This window comes from Suillus fuscotomentosus (genome assembly GCF_016647785.1).
Source record: "Suillus fuscotomentosus strain FC203 chromosome Unknown F5891scaffold_6, whole genome shotgun sequence".
Lineage (NCBI taxonomy): Eukaryota > Fungi > Basidiomycota > Agaricomycetes > Boletales > Suillaceae > Suillus > Suillus fuscotomentosus.
Genome location: NW_024539518.1, coordinates 1,133,674 through 1,152,667, shown reverse-complemented (window position 1 = coordinate 1,152,667; position 18,994 = coordinate 1,133,674). Strand labels below are relative to the sequence as shown.

The 18,994-nt window shown below is 48.2% G+C and overlaps 7 protein-coding genes across 7 annotated transcripts; 2 read left to right on the top strand and 5 right to left on the bottom strand.

Moving 5' to 3' along the window:
- Positions 1-7: 7 nt before the first annotated feature.
- F5891DRAFT_1007591 (rab-GTPase-TBC domain-containing protein) lies at positions 8-3,068 on the bottom strand. Its single transcript, XM_041360484.1, has 9 exons — positions 2,874-3,068; positions 2,692-2,821; positions 2,404-2,640; positions 2,281-2,348; positions 2,085-2,227; positions 1,652-1,970; positions 1,447-1,592; positions 993-1,396; positions 8-940 (listed from the first exon to the last, which is right to left on the bottom strand). The coding sequence occupies exons 1-9, from the start codon at positions 2,918-2,920 to the stop codon at positions 137-139; spliced, it is 2,298 nt and encodes a 765-aa protein (XP_041231565.1). The 5' UTR covers positions 2,921-3,068; the 3' UTR covers positions 8-136.
- On the bottom strand, positions 3,033-5,488 carry F5891DRAFT_1007586 (heat shock protein HSS1). Its single transcript, XM_041360483.1, has 5 exons — positions 5,353-5,488; positions 5,153-5,302; positions 4,544-5,100; positions 3,672-4,496; positions 3,033-3,613 (listed from the first exon to the last, which is right to left on the bottom strand). The coding sequence occupies exons 1-5, from the start codon at positions 5,397-5,399 to the stop codon at positions 3,252-3,254; spliced, it is 1,941 nt and encodes a 646-aa protein (XP_041231564.1). The 5' UTR covers positions 5,400-5,488; the 3' UTR covers positions 3,033-3,251.
- A 507-nt stretch (positions 5,489-5,995) lies between these two features.
- On the bottom strand, positions 5,996-8,503 carry F5891DRAFT_942652 (phosphatase 2A regulatory B subunit-domain-containing protein; the record flags this gene model as incomplete). The annotated part of the gene is made up of 8 exons (XM_041374434.1): positions 5,996-6,084; positions 6,140-6,218; positions 6,277-6,535; positions 6,586-6,687; positions 6,735-7,591; positions 7,642-7,838; positions 7,896-8,430; positions 8,480-8,503. 8 exons carry the CDS (start codon positions 8,501-8,503, stop codon positions 5,996-5,998), a joined length of 2,142 nt encoding a protein of 713 aa, XP_041231563.1.
- Positions 8,504-8,601: 98 nt separating this feature from the next.
- Positions 8,602-10,335, top strand: F5891DRAFT_1007582 (uncharacterized protein). The gene is made up of 5 exons (XM_041360482.1): positions 8,602-8,672; positions 8,723-8,800; positions 8,850-8,893; positions 8,948-9,450; positions 9,503-10,335. Exons 1-5 carry the CDS (start codon positions 8,666-8,668, stop codon positions 10,056-10,058), a joined length of 1,188 nt encoding a protein of 395 aa, XP_041231562.1. The 5' UTR covers positions 8,602-8,665; the 3' UTR covers positions 10,059-10,335.
- Positions 10,336-12,681, bottom strand: F5891DRAFT_1007579 (citrate synthase-like protein). The gene is made up of 16 exons (XM_041360481.1): positions 12,494-12,681; positions 12,378-12,437; positions 12,282-12,320; positions 12,159-12,233; positions 11,903-12,105; positions 11,613-11,854; positions 11,445-11,561; positions 11,314-11,392; positions 11,136-11,261; positions 10,972-11,083; positions 10,877-10,918; positions 10,789-10,825; positions 10,667-10,735; positions 10,580-10,615; positions 10,494-10,523; positions 10,336-10,437 (listed from the first exon to the last, which is right to left on the bottom strand). The coding sequence occupies exons 1-16, from the start codon at positions 12,575-12,577 to the stop codon at positions 10,397-10,399; spliced, it is 1,392 nt and encodes a 463-aa protein (XP_041231561.1). The 5' UTR covers positions 12,578-12,681; the 3' UTR covers positions 10,336-10,396.
- Positions 12,682-12,719: 38 nt separating this feature from the next.
- Positions 12,720-13,853, top strand: F5891DRAFT_1007577 (Pre protein translocase subunit Sec66-domain-containing protein). The gene is made up of 4 exons (XM_041360480.1): positions 12,720-12,920; positions 12,976-13,368; positions 13,419-13,681; positions 13,735-13,853. The coding sequence occupies exons 1-4, from the start codon at positions 12,830-12,832 to the stop codon at positions 13,762-13,764; spliced, it is 777 nt and encodes a 258-aa protein (XP_041231560.1). The 5' UTR covers positions 12,720-12,829; the 3' UTR covers positions 13,765-13,853.
- F5891DRAFT_1007572 (uncharacterized protein) lies at positions 13,830-18,457 on the bottom strand. Its single transcript, XM_041360479.1, has 21 exons — positions 18,273-18,457; positions 18,129-18,216; positions 17,931-18,072; positions 17,711-17,880; positions 17,473-17,659; positions 17,314-17,422; positions 17,165-17,267; positions 16,999-17,111; positions 16,843-16,951; positions 16,576-16,790; positions 16,130-16,526; positions 15,998-16,080; positions 15,698-15,947; positions 15,567-15,649; positions 15,341-15,517; positions 15,177-15,286; positions 14,964-15,126; positions 14,452-14,910; positions 14,280-14,396; positions 14,099-14,228; positions 13,830-14,046 (listed from the first exon to the last, which is right to left on the bottom strand). The coding sequence occupies exons 2-21, from the start codon at positions 18,205-18,207 to the stop codon at positions 13,931-13,933; spliced, it is 3,312 nt and encodes a 1,103-aa protein (XP_041231559.1). The 5' UTR covers positions 18,208-18,216; positions 18,273-18,457; the 3' UTR covers positions 13,830-13,930.
- Positions 18,458-18,994: the final 537 nt, after the last annotated feature.

Here is an 18,994-nt window from a genome sequence, read left to right as displayed (position 1 = left end):
CCACCATTGGTCAATCAAATTCCGTACAACCTCCGCCTACTATATACCATAATCTAATTGCATTAATCCATGTCCCGAATGTACAGATATCTATTAGCGCGATCGCCATCTCTCATAACCGCCACAGGCAAAAATTCTACTTGAGAACTCCCAGCGGATCGTGCTGCTGCACTTCACTTCGGATCTTCGGACTTTGATCGCTTGTGACGGCCGCAGGCGGCATCCCACCCGCATCAGGCGTGCGTTGGAAGGGATTATTAGATGATAGGCGAAGGGGTGTCCGCTGCATCGTAATCGGCTTGACGGGGAACACCCCAGTCGATGACTGAACGCGATTATGACTCGAGGATGCCATAGGAATCGCCTTTGAGGCCATCGAAGAAGAGTGTAATGGAGCAGATGTCGTTGACCGAAGAAACACAGGAGTCCCGGAGGTGTTGGGGAGAAAATTTCGAACTTCCCGCTGCAACGGGGGCAGTGGGTGCTCGTTTTTAGGGCTCGTGATTGAACGTTGTCTTCTTGGTTGGGAGACAGACGCTTCCTTAGACTCCTGCTTGCTCTGACCTTCCAAACGCTTGTTGTATTCTTCCACCCCCCACAGACGGCGTTCATCAATCTCCTTGATCTCCCCACCTAAGATGTCCCTCACATAAGCCAGTGACTCGAGAGCTTCCTTATGCTGCACCGGAACTCTCGCTGCACCCTCATCCTTGGCTTCCGATGATTCCTTGGACTGTAAAACGCTCAGTATCCAAGTAATCGATTCACCAAGGCGTTTACTCTGCGCTCTCAGTTCTCGTTCCGTATCCATGCGGCTGTCGTTCTCCGAAACATGCCTTTCATCTGTCACCTGCTCGTCAAGCAAGGGATATGCCGCATACGGCGCCGATACTGTAGATGGGGTGCGAACCAAAGATGCAGCCAGTTCAGGGAGGTTGCGCTACCATGCCACAAATCAGGAGGAGGACACTCTCAATATTGTTTGGGCTTACTCTCAGTTCGGACACCGCATTCATTACAGTCTTGTTGATCCCGAGGCTCTCCCCGCGATCCATGAGCCCCCGAGCAATCAATTCTGGGAGCCCTATCTGGAACGGGGGCGATTGACGCATATGCTCTCCTTGCGCAGAGGAAGTTCCATGAAAATCTGATGAGGAAATCGGAGGACGTGCCCTCCGCCTCGTTTGGACGGGTGGATCAGGTGCTTCCAGGGGAATATTTAAAAGGTTGCGGTTTTCAGTCATCACAACCGCGCCCGCGGATGGTGTACGGGACATTTCTAGCGACGATGCTTGACGAAGTAGTAGGATTGTGTGATGCGGGGCTCCATCTTCCGCCTGAGAAGGAGGGTATCGCAATAGGTATGTTAGTTGCATGCTATAGTCCGATGCGATCACTACAGACCATTACTGTCTAAATACAACTCAAGAGGACATTGAGACTCACATTTGGTTCGTATCCGTATAAGCATAGCCACGCATATCCACTGAGCGAGCTCAGAAATTGGGATTGGGTTCGCGAACAGCCCGTCCCATAATATCATCGCATCATCCATAGAAAGTTCACGAGTGAACAACAGACGAAGCCATCGTCTGATAATGTGATCGATCAGATTAGCCTGAGAGGGTCCAGGAGACATGAAAGCACACACAAGCCATAAATTTGTGGCTCGATGCCCGAGCTCTGCAACACGCCATGAAGAATGGGATCGACAGATTTCAACAGATTATTTTGAATGTGGTTGCAGGCCAGGTTAATAGGTGACATGTATGGCTTAAAGTTGACTTGACCACGGGCAGAGGACGTTTCAACAGATGATGGTTCGCGCCACTCGTACCACTTGGAGATATCGTTCATGATCGCGCAAAAAAGTGCCCATGAATCAGCTGCAATCCACGTCCGCGAGCAAACCTCCCGAAAGACAGAGTCGTCCGACGATGATGTAGCGTCATCGGCAGTGGAGTCATAATCTACAGCCAAAGATATTTATTCTTCAGCTTTGAAAACAGTCATATGAGCGGACCAAGCAGACAAGACATAGACTGCGGACACATGGAAGACACAAGAGCGGTTGGATCACATACCTACAACATAGTACACGGGTGCAAGTAACTCATGCATGCCTTGCCGATATTCAATATCGGGATGCATGACAGCGTATAGGAACAAAATATTAGTGAGTTGTTGCTGTACATCATCGTCGCGAAAATAGCCTATATCAGGGAAACTGCAGAAAAGAAGATGTGCCATAGACTGTAAATCTTTGAGAACGGAACTCACGTCCGCTCAACATCTTGCTGGATAGTCTTCCGGAGGTCTACAGCTGCAAACCATTCCCTCCAAGGGTTCTTCAATTCACACCAGTAAGACGATGGTTGAGTACATGCAAAAGCGTTTGCGTACCTCATCATGTAAGCTAAGAGGGTTGTTCATCTCCAAGTCTGTTGGCGGCTTGACGTTCCTCCTTGGAATGGTAAGGCCTGGCACGACAAAAGTCTCATCATAAGACCCATCTGGAGCACGCATCTTCTCCAGCAGTAGCTCGGAGTACTGCTTTCTGTAGGCGCGTAAAGCCTCCAGCGGTGGTACTGCTATTTCGTGAGGTGGAGGTTCCAGTGGCACGTTTTTCAAGAGGAACAGCTAATGGGAGTCGATGTGAGTACGTAGTCTGATTCACTGTGTTCCCCTTGCCTTCCATGCTAGACTTCTCCCTGGTACACCGATACCGCCATCTGAAGAGTGGAGAAGGCGGCCTGCTGCGATCGCATCTCTTAGCTTGGAGAGACTTGACCCGTGATGAAAGAGCTGGTCGTAGACATTCCTGGAGACTAGTTTTGTGCTGATTTTTCCTGATAACTTTCAATATAACAAACCTTGTCATGTGTTGAGGGGGTCTTGTCCTTGAGGGCATTTGTGCCATGGTCGACGCTCACCGTTCCAGATACAGAAGCCTGTTTTACGCACGCAAGAGTAAAGATTGACATACTGAGATAGCATGCAATAATACTTCATCTATACTAGTACTTATCTGATCAGCTCAAGGACTCATGCATTCACATATGAAGAAACGTTTGCATTACAAATGAAGATATGGAAGAGAAATTCATTCTAGGAAATGCGATAATGTAACATACACTCGATTGTAGTAAGGACATTATTGGTTCATGACACACTCGTACCGTGCTATGCGATGGAAATGACGTAAAATGCGCAACAAAAACAGTAGGCAAACAAGAGAACAAGCGGCTGCTTTAATCGACCTCCTCCACAGAAGGACCGTCCTCGCTCGCGCCAGGGAAACCACCTGGTGCACCTCCAGGAGCACCGGGGAAACCGCCAGGAGCACCACCTGCAGCACCGTAGAGCTTCTGCATGATAGGGTTGGCGATGCTCTCCAGCTCCTTTTGCTTTCCCTCATACTCCTCCTTTGAGGCTTCCTGTGATGCATCCAGCCACGAGATAGTCTCGTTGACGGAGCTCTCGAGCTTCGACTTGTCGGCGGGGTCGAACTTGTCAGCAAGCTTCTCGTCAGTGATAGAATTGCGCAGGTTGTATGCATATGATTCAAGGCCGTTCTTGGCCTGAATGCGAGCAGCCGCGGCCTCATCTTCAGCTGTAAGATAGCAAAGTCAATTTATGGATGCAAGTAACGTAGAAGAGCAGAAACTTACCTTTGTATTTCTCAGCTTCGTTGACCATGCGCTCGATCTCCTCTGCAGACAAGCGACCCTTGTCGTTGGTGATTGTGATGCGATTTGACTTGCCGGTAGTTTTGTCAGATGCGGAGACGTTCAGAATACCATTGGCGTCAATGTCGAAGGTGACCTCGACCTGAGGAACACCACGAGGTGCCGGGGGAATGCCAGATAGCTCAAACTTGCCGAGCAAGTTGTTGTCCTTCGTGCGCGCACGCTCACCCTCGTACACCTGGATCAAGACACCAGGTTGGTTGTCCGAGTATGTCGAGAATGTCTCAGACTTCTTGGTGGGGACAGTGGTGTTGCGCTTGATGAGGGCGGTCATGACACCACCGGCAGTCTCAATACCGAGCGATAGAGGAGAAACATCGAGAAGCAGGAGGTCCTGAGTCTTCTCAGAGGTGTCGCCGGAAAGAATGGCAGCCTGAACGGCAGCACCGTAAGCAACGGCCTCATCAGGGTTGATGCTCTTGTTGGGCTCCTTGCCATTGAAGAAGTCGGACACGAGCTTAACGATACGGGGAATACGCGTGGAGCCGCCGACAAGGACAATTTCATGAACGTTCGCCTTGTCGATCTTAGAGTCCCGGAGGACCTTCTCGACGGGCTCGAGCGTGCTGCGGAACAGGTCCGCGCACAACTCCTCGAAACGGGCACGAGTAAGGGAAGTATAGAAATCAATACCCTCAAAGAGGGAGTCAATTTCGATGGAAGTCTGGGTGGCCGACGACAGAGTTCGTTTGGCACGCTCGCAGGAAGTCCGTAGACGACGGAGCGCACGAGGGTTGGAGGAGAGATCTGTTACATTGTTAGCCCAGAAAATAATAGATATAAATTTAACCCACCCTTCTTGTGCTTGCGCTTGAACTCTTGTGCGAAGTGGTTGACGAGTCGGTTGTCAAAGTCCTCACCACCCAAGTGAGTGTCACCAGCAGTGGCCTTCACCTCGAATATACCCTCCTCGATGGTCAAAAGCGACACATCAAAGGTTCCTCCTCCAAGATCGAAGATGAGGACGTTGCGCTCACCGACAACCTTTTTGTCGAGACCGTATGCGATGGCAGCAGCAGTGGGCTCGTTGATGATACGAAGAACGTTCATTCCAGAGATAGTACCAGCGTCCTTTGTAGCCTGTCTCTGGGAGTCATTAAAGTAGGCAGGGACGGTGACGACAGCGTCGTTGATATTGTAGCCCAAGTAAGACTCAGCGGTCTCCTTCATCTTAAGAAGAACCATCGACGAGATTTCCTCGGGAGAAAACTCCTTCTGCTCTCCCTTGTACTCCACTCTGATGTAAGGCTTACCACCCTTGCTGAAAACAGTGAAGGGGAAGTGCTTGATGTCCGACTGAACCTCAGGATCGTCGAATTTACGACCGATAAGACGCTTGGCGTCGAAAACGCTACGCAGACGGGTTAGTACGAAAAAGGAAGAGACCAAGGGTCGAAACTTACGTATTGTGGGGGTTCATAGCGACCTGGTTTTTGGCAGCATCACCAATCAACCGTTCGCTGTCCGAAAAGGAGACATAAGAGGGGGTAGTACGGTTACCCTGGTCGTTGGCGATGATCTCAACACGGTCATTTTGCCAAACGCCGACACAACTAGACGATTTCATGAGCATTGGCAATGGAAGCCCTAGAACCAAACTTACGAGTAGGTTGTGCCCAAGTCGATACCAATGGCTTTGGATGGCGACATTTTGAGAGATTAGGATTCTTGTGAGGATTTAGGACGTGTTTAGATGAAGTTAATGCTCTTCGAGCTCACCTATATAGGACTGAGGAAAAAGATAACAGTGAAGAAAGATCGAACGCGAATTGACATCTTTTATATGAAAGATATTCTTCGTCATTCCAGGACGTTCCTTCATCATTCTAGAGGGTTCTTTCCTGACGTAGATCGATTACATAACCACAACATGACATACTCCCTTAACCAGGGTCACTGCCCTAACCGTTAACCCTTGAGAACAATGACATTGGCTATGTTGTTGGTCACGATAATGTCCAAAATACTTCTCTAGAGGATATGTATCGTACGGTAGTGGTAAAAAGAAATTTCAGAAGCATATAACGAAATGCTGTAAACGCTCCAGGCTTGTTCATCAGGACATAGTGACACGCTGTGCACCAAGTAGAATAGCCCTGATGTCGGTCGAGAAGTATAACACAGGCAGAAATGAGGTAGCGCAGAATTGAATTGGAAATGTCGTCAGTCATGTGGGTCTGAAGCTCAGATAGTATCTTGTCAATTCGCAGTCATGATTATACGAAAAAGAATACGCGGTCATGCGATTATGCCCCATTTGTATGATGCCCCCCGATTCCAAGAGTATCATCCAAGCTCCGATGAGCTTGTAGGTCGCGAATTACAGTCGGATCCACTGAACACGAGGTATAAGCTTAAACTGCGGATTGATAATATGAAAAGGCACGCACCGGGAAGAACGCTCTTTCGTCGTACATGAGGACTCTGAGAAACAGGTGAATGATCACCTCCGACTTGGGGAAACTCACGCTGAAACCATGTGGTAAACAGGTGCACCAAGATTGTTGATGGTCGAGACGCCACTCACATCCAACCCAGGGTCAGCCATGGGCACTCGTTCGATACCCGATTCGTCCAAGTCACCCGGAATATCACCATCAAGTGATACTGCATTCAGCTCCATCGACAAGTCCAGAATATCCGAATCATCATTAGGAGATGGAGGCGGTGGGGGTAAACGTTCGACCTCTTGAAATCCTGGAGGCAACTTCCCGCCAGCATTCTGTATTGCCTTCTCGCGGACTTTCTGCCATTGCTCATATCGCTCAACAGCATGTTGTTGTTCCCTGTGGTCTTGGGTTCATATTAAACCGAGGTAGAATATCAGTGAACTTACTCAATCTTCCGTTGCCTGTAGTGTTGCATCGTGTCGTCAAACAACTCTGGGTTGATCTCCATAAACAACTTTAGTGCATTATACACCATCCCATGAATAGTCCTAACGAGAGGTGAGTAGCCGTCCATTGATAGAAACGGTTGACGCACCGGTTCCAGTGGCTCTTGGAATTTGTATACAACGCAGGAAAGACGATTGGGAGGAGAACAGCTAGATTATCGCTCATGAGATTGACTACGTATTCGTTGTTCCAGTATAGCAAGGCTCGCTCAGCGACCTGGAAGTGTTGGCTGTTGATACATCGGGCAAGTTGCTGGAATAGTGGAACCTGGATCTTCTGGAACTCCAAGGGATCGGTGACATCAAGTACTTCTTCGACTTCATTCAGGAACATGACCTCTTTTGGGGAGTTGACCTTGGGCCAGTATTTGAGCAGTCCGAGCATAACCTCCTCCGCCAGGGCTGGATCTTTCTCTAGGAACTGCACGACACAGTATGCAAGTTGGGGGTGATAAAGCGAAAGACTCTTGACTTTATGTAGGGGAAGGAGCACGCGGGTTAAGAATGTCTTGTGCTCGTCCTTTAGAGGTAGGGCAAAACCGTTGATGATTGAGCCCAATATTTCAAGGAGCTCTGCGATCCCATTATGTCTCTCCGATTCGTAAATGAAATGATAAAAGACGTTGTTTATCGACCGACGGATAAAGGCCCGAAGGTTGAGGAATTTACCGTAAATGCGGTGTAGGGTAGTCTTGAGAAAGTCGCGCTCGCGGGGGTCTTCAGAGTCAAAGAGTTCGAGGAGATTTAGCACGAAAGGTTGGTCAATGTATCGTTTGGCAAGATTGGTGTTGAAATCTGGGCTCTCGACGAAGCGAAGAAAAAATTCGTACACAATCTGGAGATGAGGCCAGGCGAGTTCCAAGACAGGCTCATCTTCTTCGGGGTCAAAAGCATCACCGGTTGGGTTAACAGGCGGGGGTATTGATCGGAAGAGGTTGACAGCAAACTAATTTGAGAGGTGAGTGGAAGATGAATGTTGGGTAATTTGAGACTAACCATGTTGACGACCTCGGGGTATATGTTTTCAGTGATAACATTCCTTTGAGTTGTGATATACTCGAGCATTTCGTGTAACGTCTGTGCCTTGATTTGTTTACCTTTAAGCTCTGCACTCGCGTCATTGAAGTCAAATAAGACGCGGCACTGATTGAGCTTCTTGATAAATAAGAGAGAACGCTCGTTAATGGGAATATCTGAATAAAGTGAATAATTAGTGACGCGACACGGGTCTTAACGGAACTAGTAAATACCTGAGAAAGGGGGCAATTTTTCGATGTCAACCTTTTCAGTGACAACGAAGCGACTGCTACGCTGCTTGCGTGGAGGTTTTCCGACGATAGGGATTGTATCGCGCGGACCAGAACGTAGACGGTTGAGTGTGTTTGCGCGCGGAGGAGTGGAAGTGCCATCTAGACCAATTGTGCTACGTTCTGGAGAACTATATGGACCTGAGCGGGGTGCTAGTTCAGATGATGGGTCTGAGCTAACGACGACAATTGGAGGAATGGGGGATGGATTCCCTGTGGAAGGGTACCTGCGATCTGGTGGAGAAGGAGTGATTGAAGTAGCAGAAGCTGGACGGCCTGAGGAAGAGGAACCTTGTGAAGTGAGAGAGTGATTACTAGAGTTGTTAACCGATGCGCCTGGCAGACCACTTGAAACAGGTTGAGGAAGTGGCTTTGCTGTGTTTGGTGGTGGTGGTGGAGGAGCTACTTGTGAAGTAGAGGTAGATTTTTGATCTTTAGACTTTGATGAGGAAGAATCTTGAGAACTCTTCCTGTTAAGCTGTGGATAATATTAGATATATTGGACAGTGATGAATGGATGAACTAACGAAAGATTTCTTGAGCCCCTTCATAGCAGTCGCTACTTGTTGGTTGCTGTTGCTGTTGGGATCGATGAAGGGTGTGACTCAACATCACATTTCAGTCACAAGTCACAACTCGTCGTCCAGCCCACAGACTCAGTACTGAGGTGGTGTTCCTTTTCTGGAAGTCACCACAACTTGTCTTCTTCCTCCATGGCTGGTACGTTTCGATTGCCTTTTCATTGATACAAGCTGATTTTCGGTCTTTAGCCATTTACGCCGTATATACCTCTCCTACTCACCCGCCCATACCAAACCATCTTCCTACTCTCATAGTAACTCCTCATGGCGAGTTTCAATCAGTTTCATTCAATGTCTCATTAATTAATAAAAACAGGTCAACCGTCTAACATTCTCTACTCTTACCTTCACACAAACTTTGTAAGTCATATAACCCGCTTATCTTGAATCCCTTCTTTAATATCTCGTCATTAGAATTCCGAGAACTATCTTTTGACACCCTCTCCCCAAGGTGACCTCTGTGTCGCAAAGCTTTTCCCCCCGCGCCAGAATCCTGGTAAATCTACTGCATCCGACCCTGGCCATTCAAGCTCTTCCGCTGCCCGCTATGTCAGATGCGAAGCTTCCCGTAATCTGAAATGGACGATTACCAACACAGGTGTCATATCACCCATCTACAAGCTCTCCCTGCCGTCCCCAGACTCTCCCGATTTACCCCTCTTTCAAATATCAAAACCAAATCCTAATGCTGCTTTCTGGAGCATGTTCTACTTCGCTTATGCAGGTCATAATATTCCCCCAAAGCGCATCGAATTCGGAAAGATACAGAAGAACCCCCCAGGTCCAAACGGTGGCGGAACTAGAATTAGCATCACTGGAAAATCACCCGAAGAAAAAGCAGTCTGGCAGACCTTGGGAGAGGGGAATGAGGATTGTGTCGAATGGGTCGTTCTCTGCGCAGTACTGAACCTTCTCGAGTATGTCATTCACCACCTTATCATGTATCTATCCCACGCTTACCTGAAACAGCGATGAGATCATCAAGGCTGCTGAGAAGAATCCACCTCCACCTGCCACACCTGGTCCCATACCAAACAGTCCGCCTGGCCCTGGCGGTCGACCGACGCCTGTTGCGCTTCACGACCCAGCTCCAGCGTCCGCACCTCCCCAAAATCAACCACGCCCTGGTCCATCCCAGCAGCATCCACCCCGTGGTCCACCACCTCCTCATTCCCAGGGAGGGCCAGGACCCACCCCGGGTGGTCGTCCCCCGCAAGGATTCCCCCCTCCAAGAGGATTTCCACCTGGACAAGGACCCCCTCCAGGATTCATGCCCCCTCCTGGGTCCATACCACCGCCGGGGTCCATGCCGCCTCCAGGGTCCATCTCCCCTGGTCCTGCTCAAGGCGGTTATCAAGGATTTCCTCCTGGACGTCAGCCCCAACCTCAGCAGCACCGCATGCCGGGTCCCTCCAGTGGCCCTCCGCCCGCTATGCTCCCTGGCCGTGCACCGCCCCCACAACAACCATACCCACAACAAATACCCCCTGCTCAACAGCAGCAGCCAATGCCAAGACGTTTCTGATACTCGTATATACCTGGACAGTTCATCATGAGACAGTCTTCTTTACCCCCTTACCCTCTCCTTGTCTTTTTTGGTACCCGATGCCTCCATAGGTGTCATGAACTCACTGACTCTGGATTTTTCTTTCTTTCGTCTTTTAGTGATCGATCTAGTCTGACCTTCTTGGCGATATTGTCATTCTCCTTCGAATCTCTTCAGTATAGGTGTAAGATACCATGTATGGCGTTTTTATTGTCTTTCCATATTTTGCGGGATATAAATGTGGTTCCAATAAAATAGTGCCAGATGCCCTCACTCCTACGCGAAATCAGAAATCTCAGCGTCTCTGTGATGTCTATCTAGTTCTTGATGAGCTTCTGAAGGGCGTCCATCGAATATGCTGAGTAAAAACACCGATCAGCCTTATCACATGTACTATTTTCATCAGATACGTACATTTAGGCCGCTCGAGAGGAAGTCCTAGTGCTATATTCATCACATGCATCAGCACCCTTATACTATAAGAAACCATCAATACTGACCTCGGGCCCACACCAATTGGGTCAGAGCTCCCAAAGCTAGATTGTGGCACATGAGCAAAATGAGAAAGTTAGCAGGCGGTTGCTTACCTCTGGAAACACCAAAGATAACGGTGTAGTACTTGAACTCAGTCAGACCGTAATGGTACAACACGCAGCCTTTCATAACGATCCTCAGGACCCAGGATTATGCCATGCGTGGAAGGACTTGCCTGAGGTTGCATCAACATTCGGGTAAGGATTTTTCGTCTTTAGAATAATGTCAGCAGAATTACACCATTTGCAAACGAGTGCACGCACCTTTCCATGCTCTTTGAGAACGTCAGGGGCAATCTCGGCCGTCTATGCAGATAGATAAGTGTTATGTGAGATATGACAGTAATAGCAATTCTGACCTGTTGCACGAGCTGAATTATGGGACTTGCTTGCAACTCTGGGCGAGTCTTGCAGAATTCCTGAAGAGCAATGAATCGAGGATCAGGGTTACGCAGGACTCCGTGCCCGTATCTAGATATCAGGTCAGGATATGCCCGTCAGACATAGCACACAAGAGACACACCCGGGAACGACTTGACCACTCTTCAACGTCTTCCAGAGGTAGTCCTTGATGTTCCCATGAGTTATGTTGTCACCAATCTCTTTCTGCATGGCCATCTGCCATCTCAGTACCTCCTGGTTCGCTAGACTGAAGGTATATGATGACGTTTAAACTACACATGCAATGACTGGAAGCGCACCCATGAAGAGGTCCAGCGAGTGCAAAGAGAGCGGCAGAGTAGGAGATATACGGGTCAGAGAGTGTTGATCCGACGAGGTCTGATCGTTGTCGTCAAAAACGGATACAGTATTGACGTTGAGGAGTACTCACGAGCAGTGTGAGCTGAAGCATTACCACCTTCATGATCACCATGCAACGCGATGTACAAACGGAGATACTCCGTCAAGTGCTCGTTTTGACCAAACCCGAGCATGTTGGAGTAGTTACCTGTACGCACACTAAACATGTCTTTGCAAATGATACTAGCCATATACTAACCAACAAGATCCAGGTTCTTATCGACAGATTCTAAAGACCTCTCAGGGTGGTAAACATTCCGATAAATACGGGCCGCCAGAGCAGGGAGTTTGGCAATGAGATTCAAACAGTCTTCAAGAGTATACGTCCAATACTCCGGCTTCTTGATTCCACGCTCATAGGCTGCTTGAAACTCCGAGTCATGGTTCAAAGCTGCAACACCCATGCCCAACTGAGTCATGGGGTGGAGGGTCTTTGGTAGGCTAATAAATTGAATAAACAGATGGTAGACACAGTAGGTAGGGACATACGAGTCTACAAGCTGCGTGACGAAATGCGGGAGTTCTCCCTTCACTGCAAGCTCGGCGGACAGTTGACGGCTTTGCTCCGGAGTAGGAACTTTTCCGGTCAGAAGAAGCCAGAGCATGCTCTCAGCTGTCATCTCCTTGCCGCCGGGTGCTGGTGGGAGAACCTTTTGACAATCTGGGATAGTCAGTCCGTGAAAACGGATGCCCTAGATAATGCTTTAGCGTCAGTCACCTCAGCAGTTCGGCAATTGTCACGAACCTCGTTCGGGTCCAGGACTGAAGCTTCCCAGAGCATGGCTTTGAGACCACGCATTCCACCCAGGATGTTCTCCACCTATGTGACACGTCAATCAGCTCCACGGCTGTGGAATGAATGACTGACCTTGACTTCCCCCACTACAGCTTGACTGTGTTCGGCTTTCTATTACAGGATGGGCACTAATGTCAAACTAATATGTTTAAAAGAAACGCAACTGACCAGCTTCTTAAGTTGCTCTTGCTTCGCCGGGATCACTTCTTGAAGTGTTTCTTTGAGAGACTTGAAAGCTTTTCTGAGCAAAGACACCACCGAAATAAGGCGGTGATATTAAGTACCTTGGTGGAAGCCAGACGCCTAAAACCATTGGTAGATATATTTCTGGCGACAGACTTTGGAAAAAAAGAAGAACGACCAATCATAGTGAAAGTAGTGAGTTAGCTGGAAGTAAAAAGCGGAGGATATGTCTTATAAGTACTCGGACCAAGCGCAAGTACATAAGACTCCCGCTCCCATGCATGTGAAGTTCGGTATTCAAGAAACCCGAGAACAAGCTTGCCACATTTAGAAGCTCCGCCGGCAAATTGATACAAATATGGACAAAGCTTCCGCGTGGCACATTGAGTTGGCAACAGTGAATCTGCAAGTCTTACTCCACGTCTCCAGCTGCCATCATGGCTTCAGTCCTGGTTCCCGTCCTATATGTCGGAATAGTCATTTCAAGTTTACTACTCTTCAGCCATTTCTACAGAAAACGCAGTGCAGGTAAGAACCGCGAGCAGTTTCATGATCGTGCATACTGACGTGTGACGTGTAACAGGCAAACTGTACGAACCCTACTTTTCTTCGCATCCAGAACGCGATGTCTACATTTCCTTGCTACAGAAGACCGACCCTCCAGCTCATGAAGCCCTTCTCAAAGCCGCTCTCGTTCGCCGTGCAATGACAGACGTCTCTCGTGTTGTTAGACTCCGCGAAGACAAGCCTGCTCTACAAAATCTTCTGCAGAAAGGGTCAATCGGCGATGACCTCTGGAATAGTCTTCTGCAAGCAGAGAAAGAGCTAGAAGCAGAAATCATGGAGGTTGTCGCAGAAGCTAATACCTTTGTCGAGGGATGGGGAAGCATAATATTTCAGTCAGCTGGTGAGATGATCGCGAATGAGAAGATGCGCACGCTCTATGAGGAGACTCCAACATCTAGAGGGATTAAAGGTGTTTTACTTCACGTATGATATCCGACAACTTCCTGAACTTCCCTTCAGAACAAAAATATGGAAAAGTAGGAGCCAAGATCGACCTCCCTCTACCCCAGCCAGTCCTCATGCCCGGGCCACCGCCACCTGGCCACCCTGCTCATGCTGCTGCGCTTGCAGCAGCTGCGGCAGGGGGTGCTGCAGGCTCTGCTCCTGGAACTCCCGTTAAGCCTCCGAATAGTCTTATCCCACCCCGCGCCAATAGTACGAAGGCGGAGAGCGTGGCGTCAAGCGATGGCGAGGGCCACGATACCCCATCTACTTCAAAATCTGTAAGTACCTCTTCTAAATCACTCTCAACCAACTCAAGCCACTTTACCCGCAGTCCAAGAAGAGAGGCAAGAAACGGAAGTAAACCCTAGATATTCGTACATACCTTGTCCATTTCATGCAATACACACGTGTCTTGCTGAAACGCGATTGTTGATACTGCATAAATTGAGACAAAAGTACAATGTGCTTAAGATAAAAGACGACGCGCAGAACACAATCCGAGTCCAAACCGTATACATCACTTCACATCAGCCTCTGATGACGATAGCCTTCTCGCCTGCTGTTCTTGCCTTGCCCGACTTGTCTATGTGATCCAGTCCAAGGACATCTTCGGGAGCGAATTTGTGTTCGTATATGGTGTCCTCTGTGTCGTTGTCAGAAAATAGCAATCTTTCGCGATAAAGTTAAGCGCTCACCGTCCTCGATATATGACGGCTGCTTGAAGGTAGCCACTTGGATTAGGGCAAACCGATACTTGGCAAAGTCCTTGTCTGATGCACCTATTCGTGCCTGCAGACGCTTCTTTGTGTCCGCAAATTTTTCACCCTTGAATCACTCGTCAAAATAAAGCCATGGCCAAGCGACAAAGATACTCACAGATTTTACGACGAATCGGAAAGGTACACCATGCGTACGTGCAACTTCCCTATTGAAGTGGAAGACACTGATGGTCTTGCTAGTTTCGTCCGCTTCAAGTTCGTCTCGAGGTATTTCCTGTTTCACGTTGAAATCGCTGATAGAAAGACACAACCAAAAGTAGCATACATACCTCCGCATACAGTTCAACAGGTTCAGGGATGTTTCCAATCATTTCAGAGCCCGTAAACTCCTTCTGGAACTTCCCATCTTTCGACACCTCAAAGACACGAATCTTACCGGTCCCTCCAGGGCTCAGCGTCACTTGCTTCGCTAGGTGATCAGCAAGATCATGGACCGAGCTCGTCTTCGGCAACAGGAACGGGTATGAAGCCTCTTCCCTATTATGGATCCCCGTCCACATAATCTTGAGGCTTCGCTTTGTCTCCAGCTCCACAATGCTTACATCCAGCTTCTCGTAGAGAATGACAGTCGTCGTTGGATTGATATAACTCGGTACCATGATTTCCTGTATGCTCTGATTGAGAGATCGCTTAAGGACTGATTTGGGTGATCCGTTCGTTGCGTGAGTCGTTGTGAATCGAAGCTTGATCGGATCATGTCTCAAGAACTCGCCAGCCTTCGTCGACATCTGGGCAAGTCATCAGCTACTCAAGCCACTAACACGTAGGGAAGAACACCAACCATGTCGTAGTTGTGCTTCTTGCTGAGGATTAGACTGAACTCTGGGTGATCGTGGTCTGGGTCCTCGAATTTCGGTCGGAAGATGATCATGACGCGGTTCTGGAGGAAGTCGTAAAATTGTATCGGGTTGGAGTACATACCCTGGGCATCGAGGTCGTGGATCCTAAACAAGACTTGAACATAGATTGTTGAGAGTGAGGATTGAATACTCACTCTTTCTCGGAGTGGTCGACCTGGAAACAAATGACATCTCCATCCTGGATCTCACTCTGAGCAAAAGTAAGCTTCTGCTTCATCAGCTCGATCATGCCAGGCTTTATTTCCTACAACCAGTCAAGAGTAAGATCCAAGCCCGAACGGCAATTCTGTTAACGCACCTCAAACAACCTTAGAGGAGTGCCAGGTGCCCACCGCATCCGCTCATTGATCAAAGGGTGCAAATCCTGGACTTTACTATTCCTCGACATATACACCTTACCAATACCAAACAGACTCTGCTTCGCCATGTCAAAGTGCTTGAGGAAAATCATGATGGACCCCGCTGGTGGCTCGGGCTACAACAACCTGTCAATGAACTTCCTGCAGCACAGAACAGCGACATACCTTGCTTGGATCGGGTATTATATCAAGATACAAGCGGAGATCATTCTGCCTTGCTGCCATATTATTGCGAATCACCTCGACAGCTACAGCGAGCATCAGAGATCAATAGCTGTGAAAGGACAAGAACCTACTCAGCGTCGGTTCATTCTCAGGAATATGAGTATCAGGGCGAACAGTCTTGTTTTGACGATTGACCAGAACCCAGAGGCGTATTTTGTTCTCTGGGAGGTTGAAGTGGCTCGCTACACGCGACTTGAAGGTACTGTAGGTTTCTTGCTTCAAAACACGGAAGCTCGGTAGCTCCGAAGGCGGCCAGTTCTTTTCATCAAAGGTAGCAAGATCAAAACCTTCGTGATGAGCGAATGTATCATCAGTGATGACCTTAACTGACGTGAGCAGGAGGACAAGTGAACGACGAGACCATCACAAACCTTGGCTGTGAGGAAAAGATGCTGCTCCTCGCGTTCACGCTTCTTAGCTTCGATCTGTAGTCTCTCGTCCTCAAGTCGACGCTCTTTAATTATAGTCAGCAACACGTGTTATTACGTTACAAAGTGACTCACTGAGATGTGCTGGGGTGTCCTCGTCCTTCCAAGTCGAAAGGATTTCCTCGGTGGCTGATTCGCGAATGTAGACCAACATATACGCATTGGTGAACCTCTTCATGGCTCGTACTTGATTGCGTTGCAGTGGAGGAGTGATGCCATTCAGGGGTTCACCGCCGTAGTTTTCCTCTAATACCTCGCGATCAGTGACTGGGGTGACCTTATCATCATCAAATTTCAGCCATCTCGTCTCCCGATCGGGTTTGATGAGTGCAAAGTAATGTCCGCCATATCGATCCCCTGAATGTACCAACACGCCATGCAACTTATAGTTCCATGACTGCGAACGATCGGCATCCTCATCCAGGAATTCCGCGAGGTCGATTTCAAATGGGAATTCATGGCGATCGTTGATCTACAGGAGATTAATCAATGAGAACCACAGTTTTACTTGTGCTACGAACCTTTGCCATCGCGTCACGCTGTATATCATATTCGAAACGCTTCAGTTGCAGATGGAGCACAGGAGGGAATGATTGGAAGAGGATTCCCTTCTTCGCGTCTTGGAGACCAAACCCTTCAGCTTGATACTTATTCTCACCCTCCATCATCTCAACAGCGACGTAATCCTTGAATGACTCGTACAGGTTCTTCATTCCCTTGACGTTGAGAGAGATGTCTGGATCAAATAACGCATTAGATAGTGTCAGATAGGAGAAAATCGAGATTACCATTGAAGTCCTCAAATACAGATGATTCAAATTCGACGTTCACACATTTGATGTAACTCTTCATCTTTCCAACGAAGAGCTTGGAGATTGCACCTTCGGCTTTCGTACCCTAGATGGGATGAGACACTGCAGGGCATATGATCCGAATTCTAATACCTTCATCTTGGTCTCTAACTTGTCTTGGAGTACGCGGTTAAATTCTTGGACGTCATGTTGTTGATCAGAGTCAAACGACTTCCACCCAAACGATTTCGTCAATTCCGTGGTTCCTGGGGAATTACGTTTTGGAAAGGATCACGGGTTAAATTAACTTGATACGTACCAACAGGCTGATCTGATGTCTGAAGATGGTAAAACACCCGTTGCAAGGCGAGGGGTACGCTTTCGGTAGGGTGTTCGTCTTCTGTTGGTATTTGGTACACAGCCTAGAAGCCACGTTAGCTGAATAATAGATGTCAGCGCCACACTCGCCTTTCGGAAGTAACGCGTGCAGAAAAGAGATTGGAGAAGGGAATTCATGTAACACGTCGCGCCTTGGTTCTTCAAGCCAACGTAGCCAGTCTCCTTCTTGGAGTCATAGCTGAACGGAATAAATAAGAAGGGCTGAGGATCGGCAGGATGAATACGCACTTGACAAAATTGTGCCACAAGACGCCGGTAGGATCCTCGAGTACACGAACATAGACAGTAACATCGGCCGACTCATCCTCGATAGTTGGACGGGAATGGCCTTCTTGAATATTGAAGAGTTTGCGCAGCTCACTGAAGCGGGTGAAACCCCAGTCGCATTCCTCGGCGATAAAGCGATGGTGGGCATCTATGGAATAGTTGTATTTTTGAGCAGGTGAAATGAAATGATAGAACTCACGGCTGACTGTGAATATGGTAGGGTCGTGGGGATTGGAAATGACGAGTGCGAACTGGGCACATGCATGCCAACCCTCTGGGGACTTCTTTGGATCAGCGTAATCAAGATAGACGGAAACGGTGTCATTAGGGGGTGCATTAGAATTTCCGAAGGGAAATAATAGTATGCGCCTGTTGAGAAATGTGAGGGTGAGGGGAAGAGGGCCCTCTAATGAACTGACCATTTGTGACCGCCGCATTCAAAGTCAGCACTTGTGAGCCTCTTTTCTAATTTCTTCCAGTTGTTTATCCGCCAAGTGTAAACCTGAAAATCTTTGACATCATGCCCTAGGTCTGGCATGTGTTTTGATGCAAAAGCTTGGTCTATAATGTTGATGAGATATGAAGAGGTGAGTTGATATAGAGGAAAGAGAGCTTACGATCGCGAACGGAGATGACTTCATCAATGATCTCCATGGAAGGACCACCGTTTACTTTTAATTCCTCAATAAGATCCATGGTATCACTCTTGTTTGGCTGAAATGTGAGTCTGGGGTTTGAAGGTTAGGTATGATGAGACATACGATGCAAGTCTGCAAATGAGCAGCAGTTCAGAGGATGAGATGACTGAATCGTATTGAAATATAAGCTGATGCTACCGCGAAAAGAGGATAATCCGTGACAATGATACTCCAAAGTGACACTAGCGAGTGAAGTGACGAAGGTCGGTGGGAATCGGTCATAGGGAATCGCTCTCGTAAGCAACCCCCGGATATAAAAATTCGACCCCTCCAAGTTTAAACTTGTTCCTTTTTTTTCATCAACGATGTCGACGTACTACAACGTTTGCAACGACTCTCTTGATTCATCATTCTGAGTGATCTCACACGATCCTTAAATTGTCTCGACAGGGTTGACCTCAGTGTCACCACCAGCCTTTCCGCTGTTTCACTGTCGGTAATGAGTCAAAATCGTGTAAAAGCAGGTCGGACGGACTTTTGGACTGTTGCCAGTCTCGTTTTGTGACTGGGAGCTATCATCCGAAACTCTCTGACGATGCCATGATCAGTTTGTATCGACGGCGTTCAGTCGTCGTCGCTCTTGGTCAATGGCGGACATCACCATGCATTGCATACTATTATTATTGTTATTATTATTACATTTACTAGAATGAAATCTTATCGGCCTAGTAGCCCTTGACCCATGCAAGGCTATGCTTATCATACCCGCGGAATCGGACAGTACTTACCATGTGTGTACGGTGCTGCTATGCTCGACGCCGCTCATTTTGATGAGTATCAAATCA

Coding starts and splice junctions, on each gene's coding strand:
- F5891DRAFT_1007577 (XM_041360480.1), top strand. CDS start 12,830: ATGGCTTCAGTCCTGGTTCCCGTCCTATATGTCGGAATAGTCATTTCA. Junction 13,369..13,418: donor AACATCTAGAGGGATTAAAG/GTGTTTTACTTC, acceptor ACTTCCCTTCAG/AACAAAAATATGGAAAAGTA. Junction 13,682..13,734: donor CCCCATCTACTTCAAAATCT/GTAAGTACCTCT, acceptor CTTTACCCGCAG/TCCAAGAAGAGAGGCAAGAA.
- F5891DRAFT_1007582 (XM_041360482.1), top strand. Junction 8,894..8,947: donor CTTACCTTCACACAAACTTT/GTAAGTCATATA, acceptor TCTCGTCATTAG/AATTCCGAGAACTATCTTTT. Junction 9,451..9,502: donor GCAGTACTGAACCTTCTCGA/GTATGTCATTCA, acceptor TACCTGAAACAG/CGATGAGATCATCAAGGCTG.
- F5891DRAFT_1007579 (XM_041360481.1), bottom strand. CDS start 12,577: ATGATTGGTCGTTCTTCTTTTTTTCCAAAGTCTGTCGCCAGAAATATA. Junction 11,855..11,902: donor GTCACGCAGCTTGTAGACTC/GTATGTCCCTAC, acceptor TCAATTTATTAG/CCTACCAAAGACCCTCCACC. Junction 10,919..10,971: donor TAATTCAGCTCGTGCAACAG/GTCAGAATTGCT, acceptor CTATCTGCATAG/ACGGCCGAGATTGCCCCTGA.
- F5891DRAFT_1007586 (XM_041360483.1), bottom strand. CDS start 5,399: ATGTCGCCATCCAAAGCCATTGGTATCGACTTGGGCACAACCTACTC. Junction 5,101..5,152: donor GCTATGAACCCCCACAATAC/GTAAGTTTCGAC, acceptor CCGTCTGCGTAG/CGTTTTCGACGCCAAGCGTC. Junction 3,614..3,671: donor CGAAGCTGAGAAATACAAAG/GTAAGTTTCTGC, acceptor GCTATCTTACAG/CTGAAGATGAGGCCGCGGCT.
- F5891DRAFT_1007591 (XM_041360484.1), bottom strand. CDS start 2,920: ATGGCACAAATGCCCTCAAGGACAAGACCCCCTCAACACATGACAAG. Junction 2,641..2,691: donor GGAGAAGTCTAGCATGGAAG/GCAAGGGGAACA, acceptor GACTCCCATTAG/CTGTTCCTCTTGAAAAACGT. Junction 1,397..1,446: donor TATACGGATACGAACCAAAT/GTGAGTCTCAAT, acceptor AATGGTCTGTAG/TGATCGCATCGGACTATAGC.
- F5891DRAFT_1007572 (XM_041360479.1), bottom strand. CDS start 18,207: ATGGATCTTATTGAGGAATTAAAAGTAAACGGTGGTCCTTCCATGGAG. Junction 15,948..15,997: donor ATCTTTTCCTCACAGCCAAG/GTTTGTGATGGT, acceptor ACGTCAGTTAAG/GTCATCACTGATGATACATT. Junction 15,518..15,566: donor TAATACCCGATCCAAGCAAG/GTATGTCGCTGT, acceptor AGGTTGTTGTAG/CCCGAGCCACCAGCGGGGTC.